Genomic DNA, 17,712 nt, shown 5'->3' with positions numbered 1-17,712 from the left:
GTCCCTGCGCTGCCAGCAGCCCCAGATCAGCCCCCTGCAGGTTCCTCAGGCAGATGGTTCCTCAGGTTCCATCAGCACTGATGGTTCCTCAGGCAGATCTGCGCCCCCCAAACAGCCTCTGCTCTCACACTTCTCACCCCACATCTGTCTCTAGGTTTGTACCAGCCGGATGCACCAGCCATGGGCAGAGTCCCGATGCCACAGCAGGACGCTGGGGAAAGGGAGGTCCCGCCTCAGGGCCCCCCATGGAGAGCAGGGGGTCCTGCCACGCTGAGGGTCCTGATCCTCGCCCTGCTCTGGAGGGGTAAGTAAGCAGCACCTGCAGCCCCAGGGCAGGGGGAAGGGCAGAACCTGTGCTAAGCGGGGACAGGTCTGTCCCAGAACTTGGAAGGGAGACTGGCCAGAGGGGGAGGGGAGCGCAGTGACCCAGTGTGGTGCTAGGGGGCGCTGAGTGACAGGGAGCGGGGGCAGGGGACTCGATGTAGGGAGGGATGGAAAGTAAATGGAGTGAGAATTGGTTGAGGACCCAGGGCTGGGCTCGCATGGGGCTGTTGGTCAGGAGTGAGGGGCACCGGCAGAGCTGTGGGGGGAGTTTGGAGGGGTCTCTGCTCTCTATGGGTCCCACTTTGATCCCTCCTCATCCCCTGCAGGGTCCCTGTCCCAGCCACCTGGATTTACCCTGAGGGTGCCACAGTCGGTGTCGGTGCAGGAGGGTCTCTGCGTTCTCGTCCCCTGCACCTTCACGTACCCAGCCTCCTACGACACCGACAATCCCTCGGCCCAGCTCTACGGACGGTGGTACAAGGAGCCTGCTACTGTGGGCAAGGATACTCCTGTGGCCAGCAGTGACACCAACCTGGGGGTGTCGCAGGATACCCAGGGCCGGTTCCGGCTGACGGGGGATCCAGCGTGCGGCGAGTGCTCCATGCAAATCAGTGACGCCCGACGGACGGATGCAGGGAGATATTTCTTTACCTTCGAGAAAGGCCTGTGTGAACACACTTACCACTCCAATTCCGATGGCTCTGACCCTGCGCTCACGATCTCCGTGCCAGGTAAGCAGGGGCGGCTCTAGGCACCAGCTAAACAAGCTGGTGCCTAGGGCGGCAAAATGTAGGGGGTGGCAAAAGGCTGGGACCCGAGCTCATCCCACCAGCTGCGAGCCGAGGAGTGGCCTGTTCTCTGCAGCCGGGGCAGGGCCGCGCTCCCGACTCCGCTTGCGGGGGAGGGATGGCCCCTGACTGGTAGCGTGGCCCCGCCTGGCTGCAGAAGACGGGCCGCTCCTCCGCCGCTTGTTCGCGCCCGGGTCCTAAACAGCGCTGCAGCCGCCTGGCTCCGGGGGGGCTGAGCCCCGCCCCGCTCTGAGCCGCGTGGGGGGGGGCGGGGCTGCCAGCTCCGGGCCGTGCGTCTCCTCCCCTGACCACGCGGCTCTGAGCCGGGAAGAGCTCAGCCCCCCCCCCGGTGCCATGCGGCTGCAGCGCTGTGCAGGGCCGCTTATCGAGGTGCGCGGTGAGCCGGGGGTGAGCAGCCGGGGCCGGGGGGTTGGCTAAGGGCCAGGGAGACCCGGGGACACTCAGGGGGCTGTAAGGGGGCGGAGGTTCTGTGGGGGCAGTCAGGGGCCAGGAAGGGGGTTGGATTGGGGGTCTCAGGAGGTGGTTGTCAGGCACCCCCCGACCCCATTACCCCCCAGGCCCATCCCTGACCCCCAGCTCCAAGCCCAGCCCCTCTGAGGTGTGCACCCCCAAACCCATCCTCCCCACCCAGCCCTGACCCCCCAGCAGCCCAGCCCCTCTGACCTGGGCACCCCTGACCCCATTCCCCACAGCCCTGACCCTCATCTCAAGCCGAGTCCCGTTGAGCTGGGCACCCCCGACCCCATCCCCTCCACCCCAGACCCCCAGCACTGAGCCCAGTCCCTCTGAGCTGGGCACCCCAACCCCATTCCCCCCACAGCCCAGACCCCCAGCTCTGAGCCCAGTCCCTCTGAGCTGGGCACCCGCGACCCCATCCCCCACAGCCCTGACCCTCATCTCCAAGCCCAGCCCCGTTGAGCTGGGCACCCCCCGACCCCATCCCCCTCCACCCCAGACCCCCAGCTCTGAGCCCAGCCCCTCTGAGACAGACAACCTCCGACCCCATCTCCCCACAGTCCTGAGCCCAGCCCCTGTGAGCCGCGCACCCCCCAGAGCCCAGCTCCCCACCCAGCCCTGAGCAACAGCAGCACCACCTCCAGGCAGTGACAGCCCATTGGCACCAACCATCACCCTCACCCAGCAACCGCCCATTGTGTAACTGCCAATGTAGACAGACCAGTAAAGCAGTTCATGTTTTTAAATCATGTATTTGGTGTATTTTCAAATTATTACAAATTAATTTTCACTAGTTATTTTTTACATTTCCAAATACATGTTACTATAGTATTGCAACTTTTTTTTATGGAAGGGGCCCCCAAAATTGCTTTGCCCCAGGCCCCCTGAATCCTCTGGGCAGCCCTTCCCAGTGTATGTGAGGAGCCGGGAGGGAGGGAAGCGGGTTCCCCTGGAGCCGAGCCCGGGGTGCGATGGCGGCGAGGGGCTCCCGGAGCGTGTGAGGAGATGAGCGGCTGGCTGGGCTCGTCGGTGCTGAGCAGGTAGCCCCGCAGCATGAGATCCTCGCCTTCCCTCCTGCTGGGACTGGGCTAGGGCACCGTGAGGCTGAAGAGCAGCAGGTCCAGGGGGCTCTCCAGGTCCTCGGCCGCCAGCATGTCGGGGGTGAGGGCGGTGAGCACGAACTGATCCACCTCGCCCACCAGCAGCGCTGCGAAGCCCAGGGAGGGGGCCGTGTTCTTTGCGCCACTCCGTAGCCGCGCCGCCACCTGGAAGTACTCCCGCTCCGTGCCACCCAGCAGCTCCACCCGCATGGGGACAGAGTCGCAGCTGGGCCAGGGCTCGGCTGCAGTGTGCTGGTAGCGGATCCCACATTTGGGGGGGGAGCCCAGTGCTAGGGCAACAGGGGGTGTGAGTGGGGGCAATGGTGGGGGGGGCTCATGTCTGGGGGCAGGGGGGCAGCCAAAAATTTTTTTGCTTGGGGCGGCAAAAAACCTAGAGCCGGCCCTGCAGGTAAGAGCAGCCGCAGTCACCGCTTGTGAGGGTCCCCCCCACTCTGAACTCTGGGGTACAGATATGGGGACCTGCATGAAAGACCCCCTAAGCTTATATTCTACCAGCTGAGGTTAAACCTTCCCCAAGGCACAAATCCCTTCTCCTCTTCTTGGACGCTATTGCTGCCACCACCAAGTGAGTTATAGAAAAATGCAGGGAAAGGTAACTTGGAATCCCTCTCCTCCCAAAATATCCCCCAAGCCCCTTCACCCCCTTTCCTGTGGAGGTTGGAGAATAATGTATCAACCAGTTGGTTAGCAATGTGAGCACAGACCAGACTCTTAAAATGTGTAAAAAAAGAATCACACCTGCTAAAATCAGTTTGGAAGGTAACTTCACAGGGTAAATAAAAGATTTCAAACACAGAGGATTCCCCTCTGGCTCAGCTTCACAGTTACAAAAAACAGGAATCAAACTACATCTGTAGCACAGGAAAACTCACAAGCTAAAACACAAGATAACCTAGCGCCTTTCCTTGCCTACTTCCAATATCTGTAGTTTTAGATCTATTCTTCCAAATATATTTTCAGGAGATGTTGTACCTGCTCGGTCTCTCCCTCCGTCCACACAGGGAACAACAAAGAGAGCAACAAACAAATCCTCCCCCGATATCCACAGATTTGAAAGTTTCTTCTTTCCTCATTGGTCCTTCTGGTCAGGTGCCAACTAGGTTATTTGAGCTGATTAATCCCTTACAGGGAAGGCGATTTAGTACAGCTGCCAATGAGGGATTTGATGCTACTGCACACAGAGAGTTGCTACTCTTCCCTCTATATTTATGACACCGCTCATCAGCCCCCTTGAGCCAGCCGGTAACTGTCGTGAGGCCGGATTGGGGCCACACCCCTAAAGGGGAAACATCTCATCTCCCTAAGCGATTCTCTCCCCTCTCCCCGTGTCTCAGGGCTGACGGAGGAGCCAGAGATCCAGATCTCGCCAGCGCGGGGGCTGCCAGGGATGCTGCTGGCCGGGGAGCCGGTGACTGTGACCTGCACGGCCCCTGGGCGCTGCTCCGGGCCCCCTGCCCGAGTCACCTGGATGGGGCCGTTCAACGACACAGCCCGGAACGTCTCAGCCCAGCTGGCGAACGGCACCTGGGCCCACAGCTCCGCGCTCAGCTTCACGCCCGGCCTGGGGGACCACGGCAAAGAGCTCGTCTGCAGCGTCACCTACAGGCCACCACAGGGACCTTCCACCCGCAGAACCATCCGGCTCCACGTCGGCTGTGAGTGACCCCCCCAGCCCCTCCACGCCGGCCCCCCGCCCCCTCGGGGATCCCCCCCCCCAGGCCCCCCCGCCCTGCCCCCCCGCCCCTCCCCCAACTCAGCCCTGTGCAGGGATCTCCCCCCCCTCCTATGCAACCTCAGCCAATTCTACTCCCGGCCCCTGCTTTCCACACCGTGCAGCCCCTTCTCCCTTGGGATCTTCACCCCTTCCTGCCCCCCTTGCTATGGCTCCCCCCTCTATCCCCAATCTGCCCTGGCCCTAGTATTCTCCTGTGCTGGGATCTACCACCCCATTCTAGTACCCCCTTGCTGGGATTCCCCCCCTCATACCAGCCACCCCAGTTCCCCCTGAGATCCCTCCGGGCTGTTGCTCCATGTCCAGAGACCTCGGCCTGCCCTGCCCCAGGGCAAACCCCCGTTCAATGGCCTGTGACCCTCGTGCTGCAGATCCAGGGCAGAGGGAAAATCAGCTGCCGCCTTTGCGAGGTGAAGGATCAAATCAGGCATCAGTGTAAGGACGGCCCTTGTTCCCTTCAGCCGGAGGGAGATTTAGAAGGAATCTGGCCCCCAGTACCCTGCCTGTGTCTGAGCCCAGGCCCCAGCACAACCCCAAACCTCTGCACAGACCTCGGATGAAACGTCCGCGCTGCAATCAGAGACCTGCACCCCGAGCCCTGCGAGCCCGACCCAACGGACCCAGACTCTGAGACTCGGCGCCGCGGGGCTTTGAGGGCAGCGTGGATGGACCCTGCCAGGCCTGGCCAGATGGTACCAGCATCCGGCTGTTCTGGGTGTTGATTTCAGAAGCCCCTCTGGGTGCAGCCGGCCTGCAAAATATCCAGGCTTGGCCGGCCAAGCCTGTGGGCAAAAGGAGAGGGCTGGGGAGAGATGAACTGAGGGGGGAAGGCAAAGGACCCATGACGGGGGTGTAGGATGTCCCTGATGGTGGCAGGGTCTGGGGTGGGGGTGGGAGTGGGGTTATTTAGACCCCTGGCTCTGTGCCGCCCTGGGGAGGACACATTTGGGGAGCAGGACGCTGAATGCCCGGGCGCCCGGCAGACAGTGGCGCTGGTGACGCTCGCTCAAGTACCCAGGCTGAAGCAGCCCGGACCCTTGTTAGTGACTCTGCCAATTAGGCCATTTTTTGACCAACCAGTTTTGGTCCCTTGGGTTTCCATTTCCCCCAGTTCTGGTTCCCCGGCGCGGCCCTAACCCGTCCCCTGGGTTACGTCGGGCGCCTTCTGGTGGGACTCAGTCGGGTCTGTCGCTTCCCTTCCCCACCCACGGGCCTTGTGTCACTCGAGGGATTTTCCCGTCCCCCAGCTGAGCTCACAGCGAGGGGCCATGTCTAGGCTCAGGGATCACTAGCGACACCCCCCCCGGTGCTGTCCAGCTCCCCCTGATCTCCCCTGTGTGGTTTGTGTTACAGACCCAACCAGGCCCCCCAACACGACATGTAACCAGACCAGCAACGGACGCCCCGGTGAGAGGCCGCACTGCAAGCCCTGGGAATCAGTGAGCGCCTCCTAGTCACGCTCTGCCCACGCTCAGGGCCAGGCACCAGGCTCAGCCGTGCCAGGCTGGTCCGTGCCCAGAGGGGAGAGCCCGAGACAGCCTCAGGACTGTGGGGAGGGTGGTGAGGGGACGAACTCGGTTCCCTCTGTCTCCAGACCCCGGGGTGGCAGTAGGGGGCGCTGGGCAGCGGGGAGGAGATGGGTTAGGGAGCGATCGCTGTGACGGAGACCTGCTGCCATGGAAAGTCACCAAGATTGTGCTCCGACCCTAGAGCTGCTACGTCTCCACACTGCGAGGGCTCCTCGTGTAAACAGCCCCCGTTTCCCACCCCAGAGGTGGCTGAATCTCGGTTCCTTGGCAGAGAATCTCTGAGGGGGTGTAACCTGCCTGCTCATCTCCTCCAATGCTGGCCCCATTGAAGGCTGAGCGTGACCTTGTGTCTCTGGAGACCCAGGAGGGCGACTCCCTGAGTCTGAGCTGTGAGGCTGGGAGCAGAACTGAGGCCACCCTGAGCTGGGCCAAGGGGAACGAGTCCCTGAGCCCTGGCCAGGGAGGGGCCGGGCTCCTGGAGCTGCCGAATCTCAGTAGAGGCGACGCTGGGGAGTATCGATGCTGGGCCAAGAATTCCACGCTAGGGGCGCCGTGCTGCAGTGTGGCAAGGGGTCATTGGGGAGTGCTGGGCTGCGGATCAGGGAGTCAGTGGGGGGCTCTCTCCAAGCTAATATGTTTCCATGGGTATTTCAGCTCCAGTGAGGACTCTGCAAATCACCATCTCCAAAGCTAACAGGACCAACCCCCAGCTATTCCGATGTACTGCTAGGGGGTGGGGAGTGGGACACGGGGACTTTCCCCTCTAATAGGTTCTGTACCCAATCTGGCCCCAGGGCAGGGACTGGCTGTCTCAGTGTGCGAGTGGCTTCTGTTATTCCTGTTCCCAAATCCCAGCACCCTGGTGGTAAACAGGTCACAGCTCACGGCCCGGGAGGGCGACTCCCTGTGATTCCTCTGTTCTGTTGCCAGCAGCCCCCCGCTGCGCTGAGCTGGGTGATGGGGGGGCCGAGCCGTCGAGGGTGCCCGCCCCATGGGGGAGAATCAGCTGTGGCTGGAGCTGCCCAACGTGATACCTGAGGACGGGGGGCTGTACGGGTGCTGGGCACAGAGAGAGGAGAGCTCTGCCCAGAGGATGTTCCAGCTGCTTGTTGAGTGTGAGTGGGGTTAACCCATGGGACTCCCTGCCACTGGATTTCTCTCTCTGACTATTGTCACTGTGTCTCCTGCTCTCCCCAGACAGCCCCCGGCTGGGGACAGAGCTGAACTCGTCCTGCCAATGCCAGGGGCCCAGCATCAGCTGCAGCTGCTCCCTGCACTCCCCCCCCTCCCCCAGCTCCAGCGGCAGGTGGATGGGGAGCCCCTGGCTGGTAACGGCTCACAGGGGCCCCTGCAGTTCAGCTCGTGGGCCCAGGGGGATGAGACTGTCAGAAAAGTGTAGGGCACAATTTCCTGGTGCAAGTGCTGGAGGAACCAACTAGGGGCAAAGCTCTTCTAGACCTGCTGCTCACAAACCGGGAAGAATTAGGGTATGTCTACACTACAAGACTATTTTGAATCAACTTAAGTCGAATTTGTGGAATTGACCTTATGAAGTCGAATTTATGTATCCACACTAAATACACTAATTCGACTGTGTGAGTCCACAGTAACGGGGCCAGCGTCGACTTTGAAAGTGGTGCACTGTGGGAAGCTATCCCACAGTTCCCGCAGTCCCCGCTGCCCATTGGAATTCTGGGATTTCCCCCCAATGCCTGCTGGGGGAAAAATGTGTCGAGGGTGGTTATGGGTAACTGTCATCATTGAACCGTCAATCACGCCCTCCCCGAAAGCACCTGCGGGCAATCTGTTCGTGCATTTTCTGCTCAGTGACATCGCGGGCACCACAGCACTGCAAGCATGGAGCCCGCTGCAGTTATGGCCGTTGTCAACTCCTCGCACTTTATCGTCCACCTCTTCCACAGTCAGCTGCTGAGAAATCGGGCTACTTTTCAATGGTGCTGCGAGCACTGGTGGACCATGGGGGACGTTTTACCAACATGAACGTCGGGTGGCCGGACAAGGTTCATGACGCGCGTGTTTTCAGGAACTCTAGTCTGTTTAGACGCCTGCAGGAAGGTAGTTTTTTCCCGGACCACAAAATAACTCTTGGGGATGTGCAGATGCCTATAGTGATCCTCGGGGATCCAGCCTACCCGCTAATGCCCTGGCTCGTGAAGCTCTGTGCAGGCGCCTTGCACAGTGACAAGGAACTCTTCAAGTACCAGCGAGCAGCGTGACCTGTGACTGTTCAGTTTCTTTACAGAGAAGCTGAACCTGCCCCTGTTTCTTTACCAAGTTACTGTTGACTATCCTCTGCAGTTACATGCCCCGTCCACCCCGCTTCCCCCACTTCCAACACACGTTTAAAAATAAAACACATGTTCCACTGTGACTTTACAAAGGTTTCTTTATTGATGACTTTGCGTTAAAGGGTAGAAACTGGGACGCAGACTGTGCTGGGTAGGGTGTGCGGTGATGTAAAGACCGCCTCTAAACTCGAGGAATGACAGGCTCCTGCTCCCACAGCGGTCCGCAGTGCCGGACTGGTTGTTTCAACTGAGCCTGCCATCCCTCCTTTTTGGGACTCTGTGTGCGGGGGCTATGTGGCCTTGCGGCGGGGGAGGACGGATACAGATTCCTCTGCTGCGTGGCTCTGTGGTCCAGGACAGGGACCGTTGCATGAGATCTGTAACCCCCCTCGCCCGCTACAAAGTCACGTACCCCCCCACCCACACAGAACCTGCAAACCACCTCCCATACCGACCAGGGTGCCTACTGAGTGCACTGTGTGTGTGACCTGCTGCTGATCCTGCCCCCGTCTCGGTACCCTGCTAAAGGTGACTGTCCTATGCAATACCCTACCCCCTTCCCCACCCACCCACCCACCCCTTCAAACACAGTGTTGTGTAAAAAAGCATGACGGAAACAGTAATTAACTGCAAAGTAATTAACAGCAAAGGGGATGAAACCAGGATTGGGGCCTGGGTGAGTCAGGAATGGAAGGAATTCTCAAAAATTAGGGTATGAGAGCTTTTGGGTACTTGAGCACTCTGCTGGGGTGCAGTGACAGTTTTCACGGCCCCTGGCGCCACTCCTTCTGGTTACATTGGGTGACGGGAGGTATGGGACTTTGTGGCGGGAGAGGGCAGTTGCAGATACACTGTGGGGGGGCTCTGTCCTCCTGGCTGCGGTCCTGCAGAACATCCACAAGGCGCCGGAGCATGTCCGTTTGCTCCCTCATTAGTCCAAGCAGCGTTTGAGTCGCCTGCTTGTCTTCCTCACGCCACCTCTTCTCCCGTTCGCTGTGTGAGCGCTGGTACTGAGAGAGGTTCTGGGACGCCTCGGCTCGGGAGCACCCCATAACTTCAGCGATCATCTCGTCCCATGTCTTTTTCTTTCACCGCCTAATCTTTGCCAGCCTCTGTGAGGGGGATGCTGTGGCAGGTCTGGAGACAGTCGAAGCTGTGTGATGGGAGAAAGGGAGTGAATTCCTTGCAAAGATACATTTTTGCGAACAATGAACACAGTCTAGTCTGTGTCTGTGAACAACTCCATGCACAGCACCTATCTCGTCCACACTCCTGCAGCAGGCAATCCTGAAAGCATAAACTCTGCCCCTGTTCCACCCCATCGCAGTGTCCCCTGACCCTTGCACTTCTGGGTTGAGATCCCATGCCTGATGGTGCAAATTTCATTGTCGCGGGTGGTTCTGGGTAAATGTAGTCAGTCATTCCTTCCTCCGGGAAAGCAACGCCAGACAATCATTTCGAGCCCGTTTTCCCTGGATTGCCCTGGCAGACGCCATAGCGTGGCAACCATGGAGCATGTTTTGCCTTTTGTCACTGTCACCGTATGTGTACTAGATGCCGCGGACAGAGGTGATTCAGCAGCACTACACAGCAGCATTCATTTGCTTTTGCATGACAGCAGAGGTGGTTATCAGCCATACTGTACCATCTACCATGCCATTGTAAATTGGCAAGGTGATGATGGTTACCAGTCGTATTGCATTATACCTTCTGCTGCTGTCATAGGTGCCCCTGGCTGACATCAGCCAGGGATGCAAAAGACAAATCTGGGAATGACTCCCCGAGTCAATCCCTCCTTTATGGTATTTAAAAATAGAATAATTCCTGCATAGAATATGGGGCTAGTGTAGTAGAGATCCAGTGTTTCAGAGAACCAGAGAGCACAGCTGCTCCGTTTCAGATTATTCAGGAATGATGAGCTGCATGGCATTCACAGGGGGTGCTCCTGCAACAACCCCACCTGTTGCTTCCCTCCTCCCCCAGCCTTCCCGGGCTACCGTTGCAGTGTCCCCTGATTTGTGTGCTGAAGTAATACAGAATGCAGGAATAAGAAACAGTGACTTGTTACTGAAATGAAATAAGGGGAAGGCAGCCTCCGGCTGCTATGATTGTCCAGACAGGACATTAAGCAGTGTGTGGGAGAGGAAAACAGCATCCTGCTGCTATGACAGTCCAGGCAGTACAGAATCTTTTCTTTACACAGGAAGGGCGGGGGCTGATGGAGCTCAGCCCCCTGTTGCTATGATGAAGATGGTTAGCAGGCCATCTATTTATGGGCTGATGACGAGGACGGGTACCAGTCATATTGCACTACAACATCTACAGCAAGGCTGATGATGATGATGATGACAACAGATATCAGTCATATTGCACCGTCAGCCACCCATAAGGGGGGGGGGGAGGATGCTACAGTACAGTGCTGCAGCATCACGTCTACCAGCAGCACTCAGTACACATAGGGTGACATTTAAAAGAGTCAAGAGACTTTTTTTTTCCTTTTCCTTCTGGGGGTGGGGGGGTGGTTGTACATTGACGAGCTATACCCTGAACCGCCACGGACAATGTGTTTGACCATACAGGTATTGGGAGCTCAGCCAAGAATGCAAATGCTTTTCGGAGACTGCAGGAACTGTGGGATACCTTGCGTCCTCAGACCCCCCTCCCTCCATGAGTGTCCCCAGGAACCTCCTGCAGAGGCTTTTCGATTACCTCCAGGAGAGCTTCGTGGAGATCTCCCAGGAGGATTACTGTTCTATCCCCATATCTAGAGAGACCTCCTTTTCACATACTTCAGATTCCTGTTATATTAAGAATAAAAGTTTACATGTTTAAAGCACTTACCGACTGCTCCTTCCCCTGATTCAGGGTCCGGGTTAACGGCCGGGGAGGGTTGGTAGGGGATCTCTGTGACGGTGATGAAGAGATCCTGGCTGTCGGGGAAACCAGCGTTGTAAGCGCTGTCGCCTGCCTCGTCCTCCACAAACCCTTCCTCATCTTCCCCGTCCGTGAACATCACCGAGGAACTGTCCGTTGACACTGTCCCATCGTCAGAGTCCACAGTCACTGGTGGGGCAGTGGTGGCAGGTTCCGTAGCATCCGTTTGCCGCTTTGATTTTTTGGTAGCCTTGTCTGGGGTCCTTGATTTTCACGCGGCGCTGCGTTGCATCCCGCCTGTATACTCTGTCTCTCACGGCTTTGGAGACCTTCTCGTAGGTCTTTGCATTCCGTTTTTTGGAGCGCAGCTCCGAAAGCACAGACTCCTTGCCCCACACACCGATCAGATCCAAGACTTCCCGGTCAGTCTATGCTGGGTCCCTCTTTCTATTCAGAGATTACATGAACTCCTCTGCTGGAGAGCTCTGCATTGCTGCCGGTGCTGCTGAGCTCGCCTCAATGTCCAACCACGAAATGAGATTCAAACTGTCCAGACAGGAAAAGGAATTCAAATTTTCCCGGGGCTTTTACTGTGTGGCTGGTCAGAACATCGAAGCTCGGACTGCTGTCCAGAGCGTCAACAGAGTGGTGCACTGTGGGATAGCTCCCGGAGCTACTAAGTTCGATTTGCATCCACACCTAGCCTAATTCGACATAGCCATGTCGAATTTAGCGCTACTCCTCGTCGGGAGGAGTACAGAATTCGAACTAAAGAGCCCTCTATGTCGAATTAAATGGCTTCCTGGTGTGGACGGGTGCACGGTTAATTCGAATTAATGCTGCTAAATTCGAATTAAAGTCTTAGTGTAGACCTGGCCTTAGTATGGGAAGCAAAAGCAGATGGGAACCTGGGAGGCAGTGACCATGAGATGGTCGGGTTCAGGATCCTGACACAAGGAAGAAAGGATAGCAGCAGAATATGGACCCTGGACTTCAGAAAAGCAGACTTTGACTCCCTCAGGGAACTGATTGGCAGGATCCCCTGAAAGAATAACACGAAGGGGAAAGGAGTCCAGGATTGCTGGCTGTATTTTAAAGAATCCTTATTGAGGTTGCAGGAACAAACCATCCCGATGTGTAGAAAGAATAATATATACGGCAGGCGACCAGCTTGGCTTAACAGTGAAATCCTTGCTGATCTTAAACGCAAAAAAGAAGCTCACAAGAAGTGGAAGATTGGACAAATGACCAGAGAGGAGTATAAAAATATTGCTCAGGCTGCAGGAGTGAAATCAGGAAGGCCAAATCACACTTGGAGTTGAAGCTACAAGAGATGTTAAGAGTAACAAGAAGGGTTTCTTCAGCTATGTTAGCAACAAGAAGAAAGTCAAGGAAAGTGTGGGCCCCTTACTGAATGGGGGAGCAACCTAGTGACAGCGGATGTGGAAAAAGCTCATGTGCTAAATGCTCTTTTGCCTCTGTCTTCACGAACAAGGGTGACTCCCAGACAGCTGCACTGGCCAGCACAGTATGGGGAGGAGGTGACCAGCCCTCTGTGGAGAAAGAAGTGGTTTGGGACTATTTAGAAAAGCTGAACGAGCATAAGTCCATGGGGCCAGATGCGCTGCATCTGAGGGTGTTAAAGGAGTTGGCCGATGAGATTGCAGAGCCATTGGCCATTATCTTGGAAAACTTATGCCCATCGGGAGAGGTCCTGGATGACTGGAAAAAGGCTAATGTAGTGCCCATCTGTAAAAAAGGGAAGAAGGAGGATCTGGGCAACTACAGACCCATCAGCCTCACCTCAGTCCCTGGAAAAACCATGGAGCAGGTCCTCAAGGAACCAATTTTGAAGCACTTAGAGGAGAGGAAAATGATCAGGAACAGTCAGCATGGATTCACCAAGGGCAAGTAATGCCTGACTAACCTAATTGCCTTCTATGAGGAGATAACTGGGTCTGTGGATGAGGGGAAAGCAGTGGACGAGTTATTCCTTCACTTTAGCAAAGCTTTTGATACGGTCTCCCACAGTATTCTTGCCGGCAAGTTAAAGAAGTATGGGCTGGACGATTGGACTATAAGGTGGATAGAAAGCTGGCTAGATGGTCGGGCTCAACGGGTAGTGATCAACGGCTCCATGTCTAGTTGGCAGCCGCTATCAAGCGGAGTGCCCCAAACGTCTGTCCCAGAGCTGCCCGGAGGGGGGGACAGAGGAGCAATTTGCCCCGGGCCCCACAGGGGCCCCCACGAGAATTTTTTGGGGGCTCTGCAGCAGTGTCCTTCACTCGCTCCGGGGGCCCCAGAAAGCTCTCACACAACCCGGGTCCCCGAAGCATCTTCCGCTCCGGATTGTCGTCGGCAATTCGGTGGTGGGGGGGTCCTTCTGCCCTGGGACCCGCCGCCAAAGTTTCGGGTCTTCAGCAGCATTTCAGCGGGGGGCTCCCTGCCACTGAAGACCCCAGGCCCCCTGAATCCTCTCGGCAGCCCTGGTTGGTCCTGGGGCTGGTTTTGTTCAATATCTTCATTAGTGGTCTGGAGGATGGTGTGGACTGCACCCTCAGCAAGTTTGCAGATGACACTAAACTAGGAGGTGTGGTAGATATGCTGGAGGGTAGGGATAGGATACAGAGGGACCTAGAAAAATTAGAGGATTTGGCGAAAAGAAACCTGATGAGGTTCAACAAGGACAATTGAAGAATCCCATTCACTGCTATAGACTAGGGACTAAATGGCTAGGCAGCAGTTCTGCAGAAAAGGACCTAGGGGTTACAGTGGATGAGAAGCTGGATATGAGTCAACAGTGTTTCCTTGTTGCCAGGAAGGCTAACGGCATTTTGGGTTGTATAAGTAAATTGAAAGATGTGATCGTTCCCCTCTATTCGATGTTGGTGAGGCCTTATCTGGAGTCCTGTATCCAGTTTTGGGCTCCATACTACAAGAAGGATGTGGAAAATTGGAAAGAGCTCAGGGGAGGGGAACAAAAATGATTAGGGGGCTGGAGCACATGACTTAGGAAGAGAGGCTTAGGGAACTGAGATTGTTTACCCTGCAGAAGAGAAGAGTAAGGGCTGATTTGATAGCTGCTTTCAACTACCTGAAAGGGGGTTCCAAAGAGGATGGATCTAGACTGTTCTCAATGGTACCAGATGACAGAACAAGGAGTAATGGTCTCAAGTTGCAGTGGGGGAGGCTTAGGTTTTTCACTAGGAGGGTGATGAAGCACTGGAATGGGTTCCCTAGGGAGGTGGTGGAATCTCCTTTCTTAGAGGTTTTTAAGGTCAGGCTTGACAAAGCCCTGGCTGGGATGATTTCGTTGGGGATTGGTCCTGCTTTGAGCATGGGGTTGGACTAGATACCTCTTGAGGTCCCTTCCAACCCTGAGATTCTGTGATTCTGCCCTGACCTGGACTGGGAGTGGGGACAGGGGCCTCCGGAACTTCTCCCTTGGCTCCAACCCTCATGGGAGCTACGCCACCCTGCACTTTGAACTCTGCCCCCTGCAGACCTTTGTCTCCTAGAGTCTATCCCCATCTCTGGGAAGGGAATGGGTGAGGCTGGGAGCCAGGATTCCTGGGTTCTCTTCCAGCCATGCCCCATGCTCTGTGTTTTTGCAGGTTCAGAGGAGACTGTCAAGCGGGTGATCATCGGGATGGTCTGTGGGCTGGTGGTCCTCATTGGCTTACTCCTTCTTGGGCTCTATGTGATCAAGTAAGTCTGAGTCCTCCCGCACTGACCCCCAACTGCCCCTCCCGCCCCCAGTAAGATCTCCCTCCTGACCTATCCCAGTCCCCTGCACTCTAGCCTCCCACACCGGTGTCCCCCCTTTCTCCCTCCCCATGGGCTAGTCTACGCCCCTCCTCCCAGGCTCATGCATCTGTCCTGATACGTTTCCCTGCAGACTGCGGGGCCGGGCGCCGGCGTCCCCCAGCCCCGAGGTCGGGGAGACAGCCAACGAGGCCAGCGTGATCTACAGTACCGTCACCAGCATCCCCATGGTATGTACCTGGGGGGAATGGGGGACCAAGCCCACCTGCCCTTCCAACCCGACCCGTCTCTGCCCCCTCCACTTCTTCTCCTTCCCACCCCTATAACCAATGCATGAATATAAGCCAGGCATTCACCAGGGCACATGACCCCCCACGTGTGCCCGGTGCAATAAATGCACCCCTGCCACCAGCTTGGGCTCCCTGAACTGTGTGGGATCGGCTCCTGCAGGCAGAAAATGCACCTCATCCCTCGGGTCTTGCTCAGAGGAGAGGATGTGCAGCGAATGCATTCATGTGCACTCACAAAGTGCACGGGACTAGATTGGGGCTGCAATGCTGCCAATCCCAGTGGCATCTCCCAAATGCACCAGCTGGGCAAGAAATACATTTCTGCTGCTGCTTGCTATGGTATTAGGGACATATGCTCAGATAATGCATGCAGGGTGCACCTTGTCTGTTCCAAATATATGCACCCTGCAGAAAATGCAATGAACGCATCAGCATCGTCTATGGAACTACAACATGCATGGGATCAAATCATGCATTCACAGTGCATACAATGTACACAACCCCTTGCATATTGCTAATGTATGGCCAGTGCAGGCAATGCAGATAATGCATTAACTTAACCAGTGCTGCCCCAAGTGCTCGGTGCATGAAATGCAGAAAATACCTTTCCTGAACCTGTTCTGCGATGAGATGCAGGCGATGAAATCCTGCATTCTTAGTGCATGAAATGAACATACCCACACACATGTTGCTAATGTGTGGCCTGTGCAGGTGAGGCAGTGAATGCATTAACCGAGCTGGTTCTGGTATGGGATTGGCTTATGCGTGCAGAGTGTGAAACACACCAATCCCACGCCTCTTGCTAGTGCACGCCCAATGCCGGAAAAACATTTGCACTGAGGGTAGGGGAAACGATGCCTGGGGAAGCCCATGCAATCAGGGTGGATGCAAGTCTCTGCCTGGTGTCTCTGCCTTGCTTCTCATTCAGCATCACAAGACTCCAGCCGCCCGCCGGACCAAAGGCATCCAGGACGGGACTGCAGCAGCACAGGCCCCACTAGGCCCCGGGAAGCCGGAAGAGCTGCACTACGCCTCCGTCGAATTCTCCAAGCTGCAGCGCAAAGGGGGGGAGCCTTCAGAGGCCCCAGGCACGGAATATTGCGAGGTCTGGCGCAAATAGCCCCCTCGCGCCATGGGCTCAGGCTGGGCGTCTCCAGCCCATCCAGTGCAGGGGGATCACAGTGTGGAGGGAAGGGGGAAGGGGTCGGCCCAGGGCCGGACCCGCGACGCGGGAAACCTGGGTGCAAATCCCTGCTCTGGCCTGGACTCAGGGCGGAATCAACTAGGCCTTGGAAATGCTGGAGCGCTGCATTGAGGGGAGGTATCCCAGAGTCCCCTGCACCTGGGTCCCAAAGCCTGTCCCCTCCCAAACCCCACTGCCCCCGGGGGAAAGAGCCTCTCACCCCTCAGTCACAGAGAATCTCTCTTCTACCCTGCCTGAGTCCTCAACAACTCATTTCATAAGTGGACAGGATGGTCATTCTCAGGGGCAGCAGCTGGAGGGAGTGGAGGGATGGGCTTGTGTCTAAGCTGCTGGCCAGGTACTCTGGGTTCTAACCTCTGTTTTGCTAAAAAACGCTGTAGGGTGAGGTTGGTCCAGTTGCTGCATCTGTCTAGTCTCAGTTTCCTTACCCCCCAAAATCGGGGTAATAATGGTGCCCTGGGCTACTTACATTATAAACTCTTAGGGGCAGGGATGGTCTCTCGCTGTGTCTGAGCAGCGCCTGGTACAACGGGACCCTTGTCTCTGTCGAGGTCAATCAGTGCCAAATGATTATAACTTCTTAATAACGATGTTATATTAAAGGTAACTTGTTCACTCCAAAGCCAAAAGCATCCGACTGTAAAATCCACTGTTTACAAGCTGTTACTTGAAATAGATTTTCATGTGTCATTTTTGTCACTGCTCCTTTTTTTAACAAAGGGCCACTAGCAACTATGACTTATTTGTGTCCAGTAAAGAATCAGTTTTCACATCTGGCTTTCCCCTGTGAGGGCCCCGATCGCAGCTGGTTTCTGGGCAGGGCCGGGCATAACTCAGCCCCAATTCCAGCTGGGGCAGGGCCTGTTTCTCACTGCGTATGAGCAGCACCTGGCACAATAGGGCCCTTGTCATAAACATACAGCTAACGGGAGGATAAAATCCCTTCTTTACCTCTAAGGGTTTAAGAAGCTCAGATAACCTGGTTTGCACCTGATCAGAAGGACCAATGGGGAAGGAAGATACTTTCAAATCGGGGGGCGGGAGGGGAGGAGGTTTTGTTTGTGTGTAAAAGCAGCAAAGAATCCTGTGGCACCTTATAGACTAACAGACGTTTTGGAGCATGAGCTTTTGTGGGTGAATACCCACTTCGTCGGATGCATGCGGATGTGAATACCCACTTTGTCGGATGTATTCACCCACGAAAGCTCATGCTGCAGTACGTCTGTTAGTCTATAAGGTGCCACAGGACTCTTTGCTGCTTTTACAGATCCAGACTAACACAGCTACCCTCTGATACTT

General features: G+C 56.2%; 1 protein-coding gene across 1 annotated transcript; it reads left to right on the top strand.

Moving 5' to 3' along the window:
* The first annotated feature begins 925 nt into the window (after window positions 1-925).
* LOC120390579 (myeloid cell surface antigen CD33-like) lies at window positions 926-16,329 on the top strand. The gene is made up of 6 exons (XM_039513313.1): window positions 926-1,055; window positions 4,045-4,365; window positions 5,796-5,849; window positions 14,769-14,862; window positions 15,053-15,149; window positions 16,138-16,329. The coding sequence occupies exons 1-6, from the start codon at window positions 926-928 to the stop codon at window positions 16,327-16,329; spliced, it is 888 nt and encodes a 295-aa protein (XP_039369247.1).
* The last annotated feature ends 1,383 nt before the right edge of the window (window positions 16,330-17,712 follow it).

Source organism: Mauremys reevesii, linkage group 24, assembly GCF_016161935.1.
Source record: "Mauremys reevesii isolate NIE-2019 linkage group 24, ASM1616193v1, whole genome shotgun sequence".
Taxonomy (NCBI): domain Eukaryota; kingdom Metazoa; phylum Chordata; order Testudines; family Geoemydidae; genus Mauremys; species Mauremys reevesii.
The sequence above is the reverse complement of the archived record's forward strand: the minus strand, read 5'-3'. Positions and strand labels throughout refer to the sequence as shown.

Excerpts from the sequence above, each read along its gene's own strand:
- LOC120390579 (XM_039513313.1), top strand. The coding sequence starts at position 926 with ATGCAAATCAGTGACGCCCGACGGACGGATGCAGGGAGATATTTCTTT. Across the intron at positions 1,056-4,044 it reads GCTCACGATCTCCGTGCCAG|GGCTGACGGAGGAGCCAGAG; the intron begins GTAAGCAGGGGC and ends CCCGTGTCTCAG. Across the intron at positions 14,863-15,052 it reads CTTGGGCTCTATGTGATCAA|ACTGCGGGGCCGGGCGCCGG; the intron begins GTAAGTCTGAGT and ends GTTTCCCTGCAG.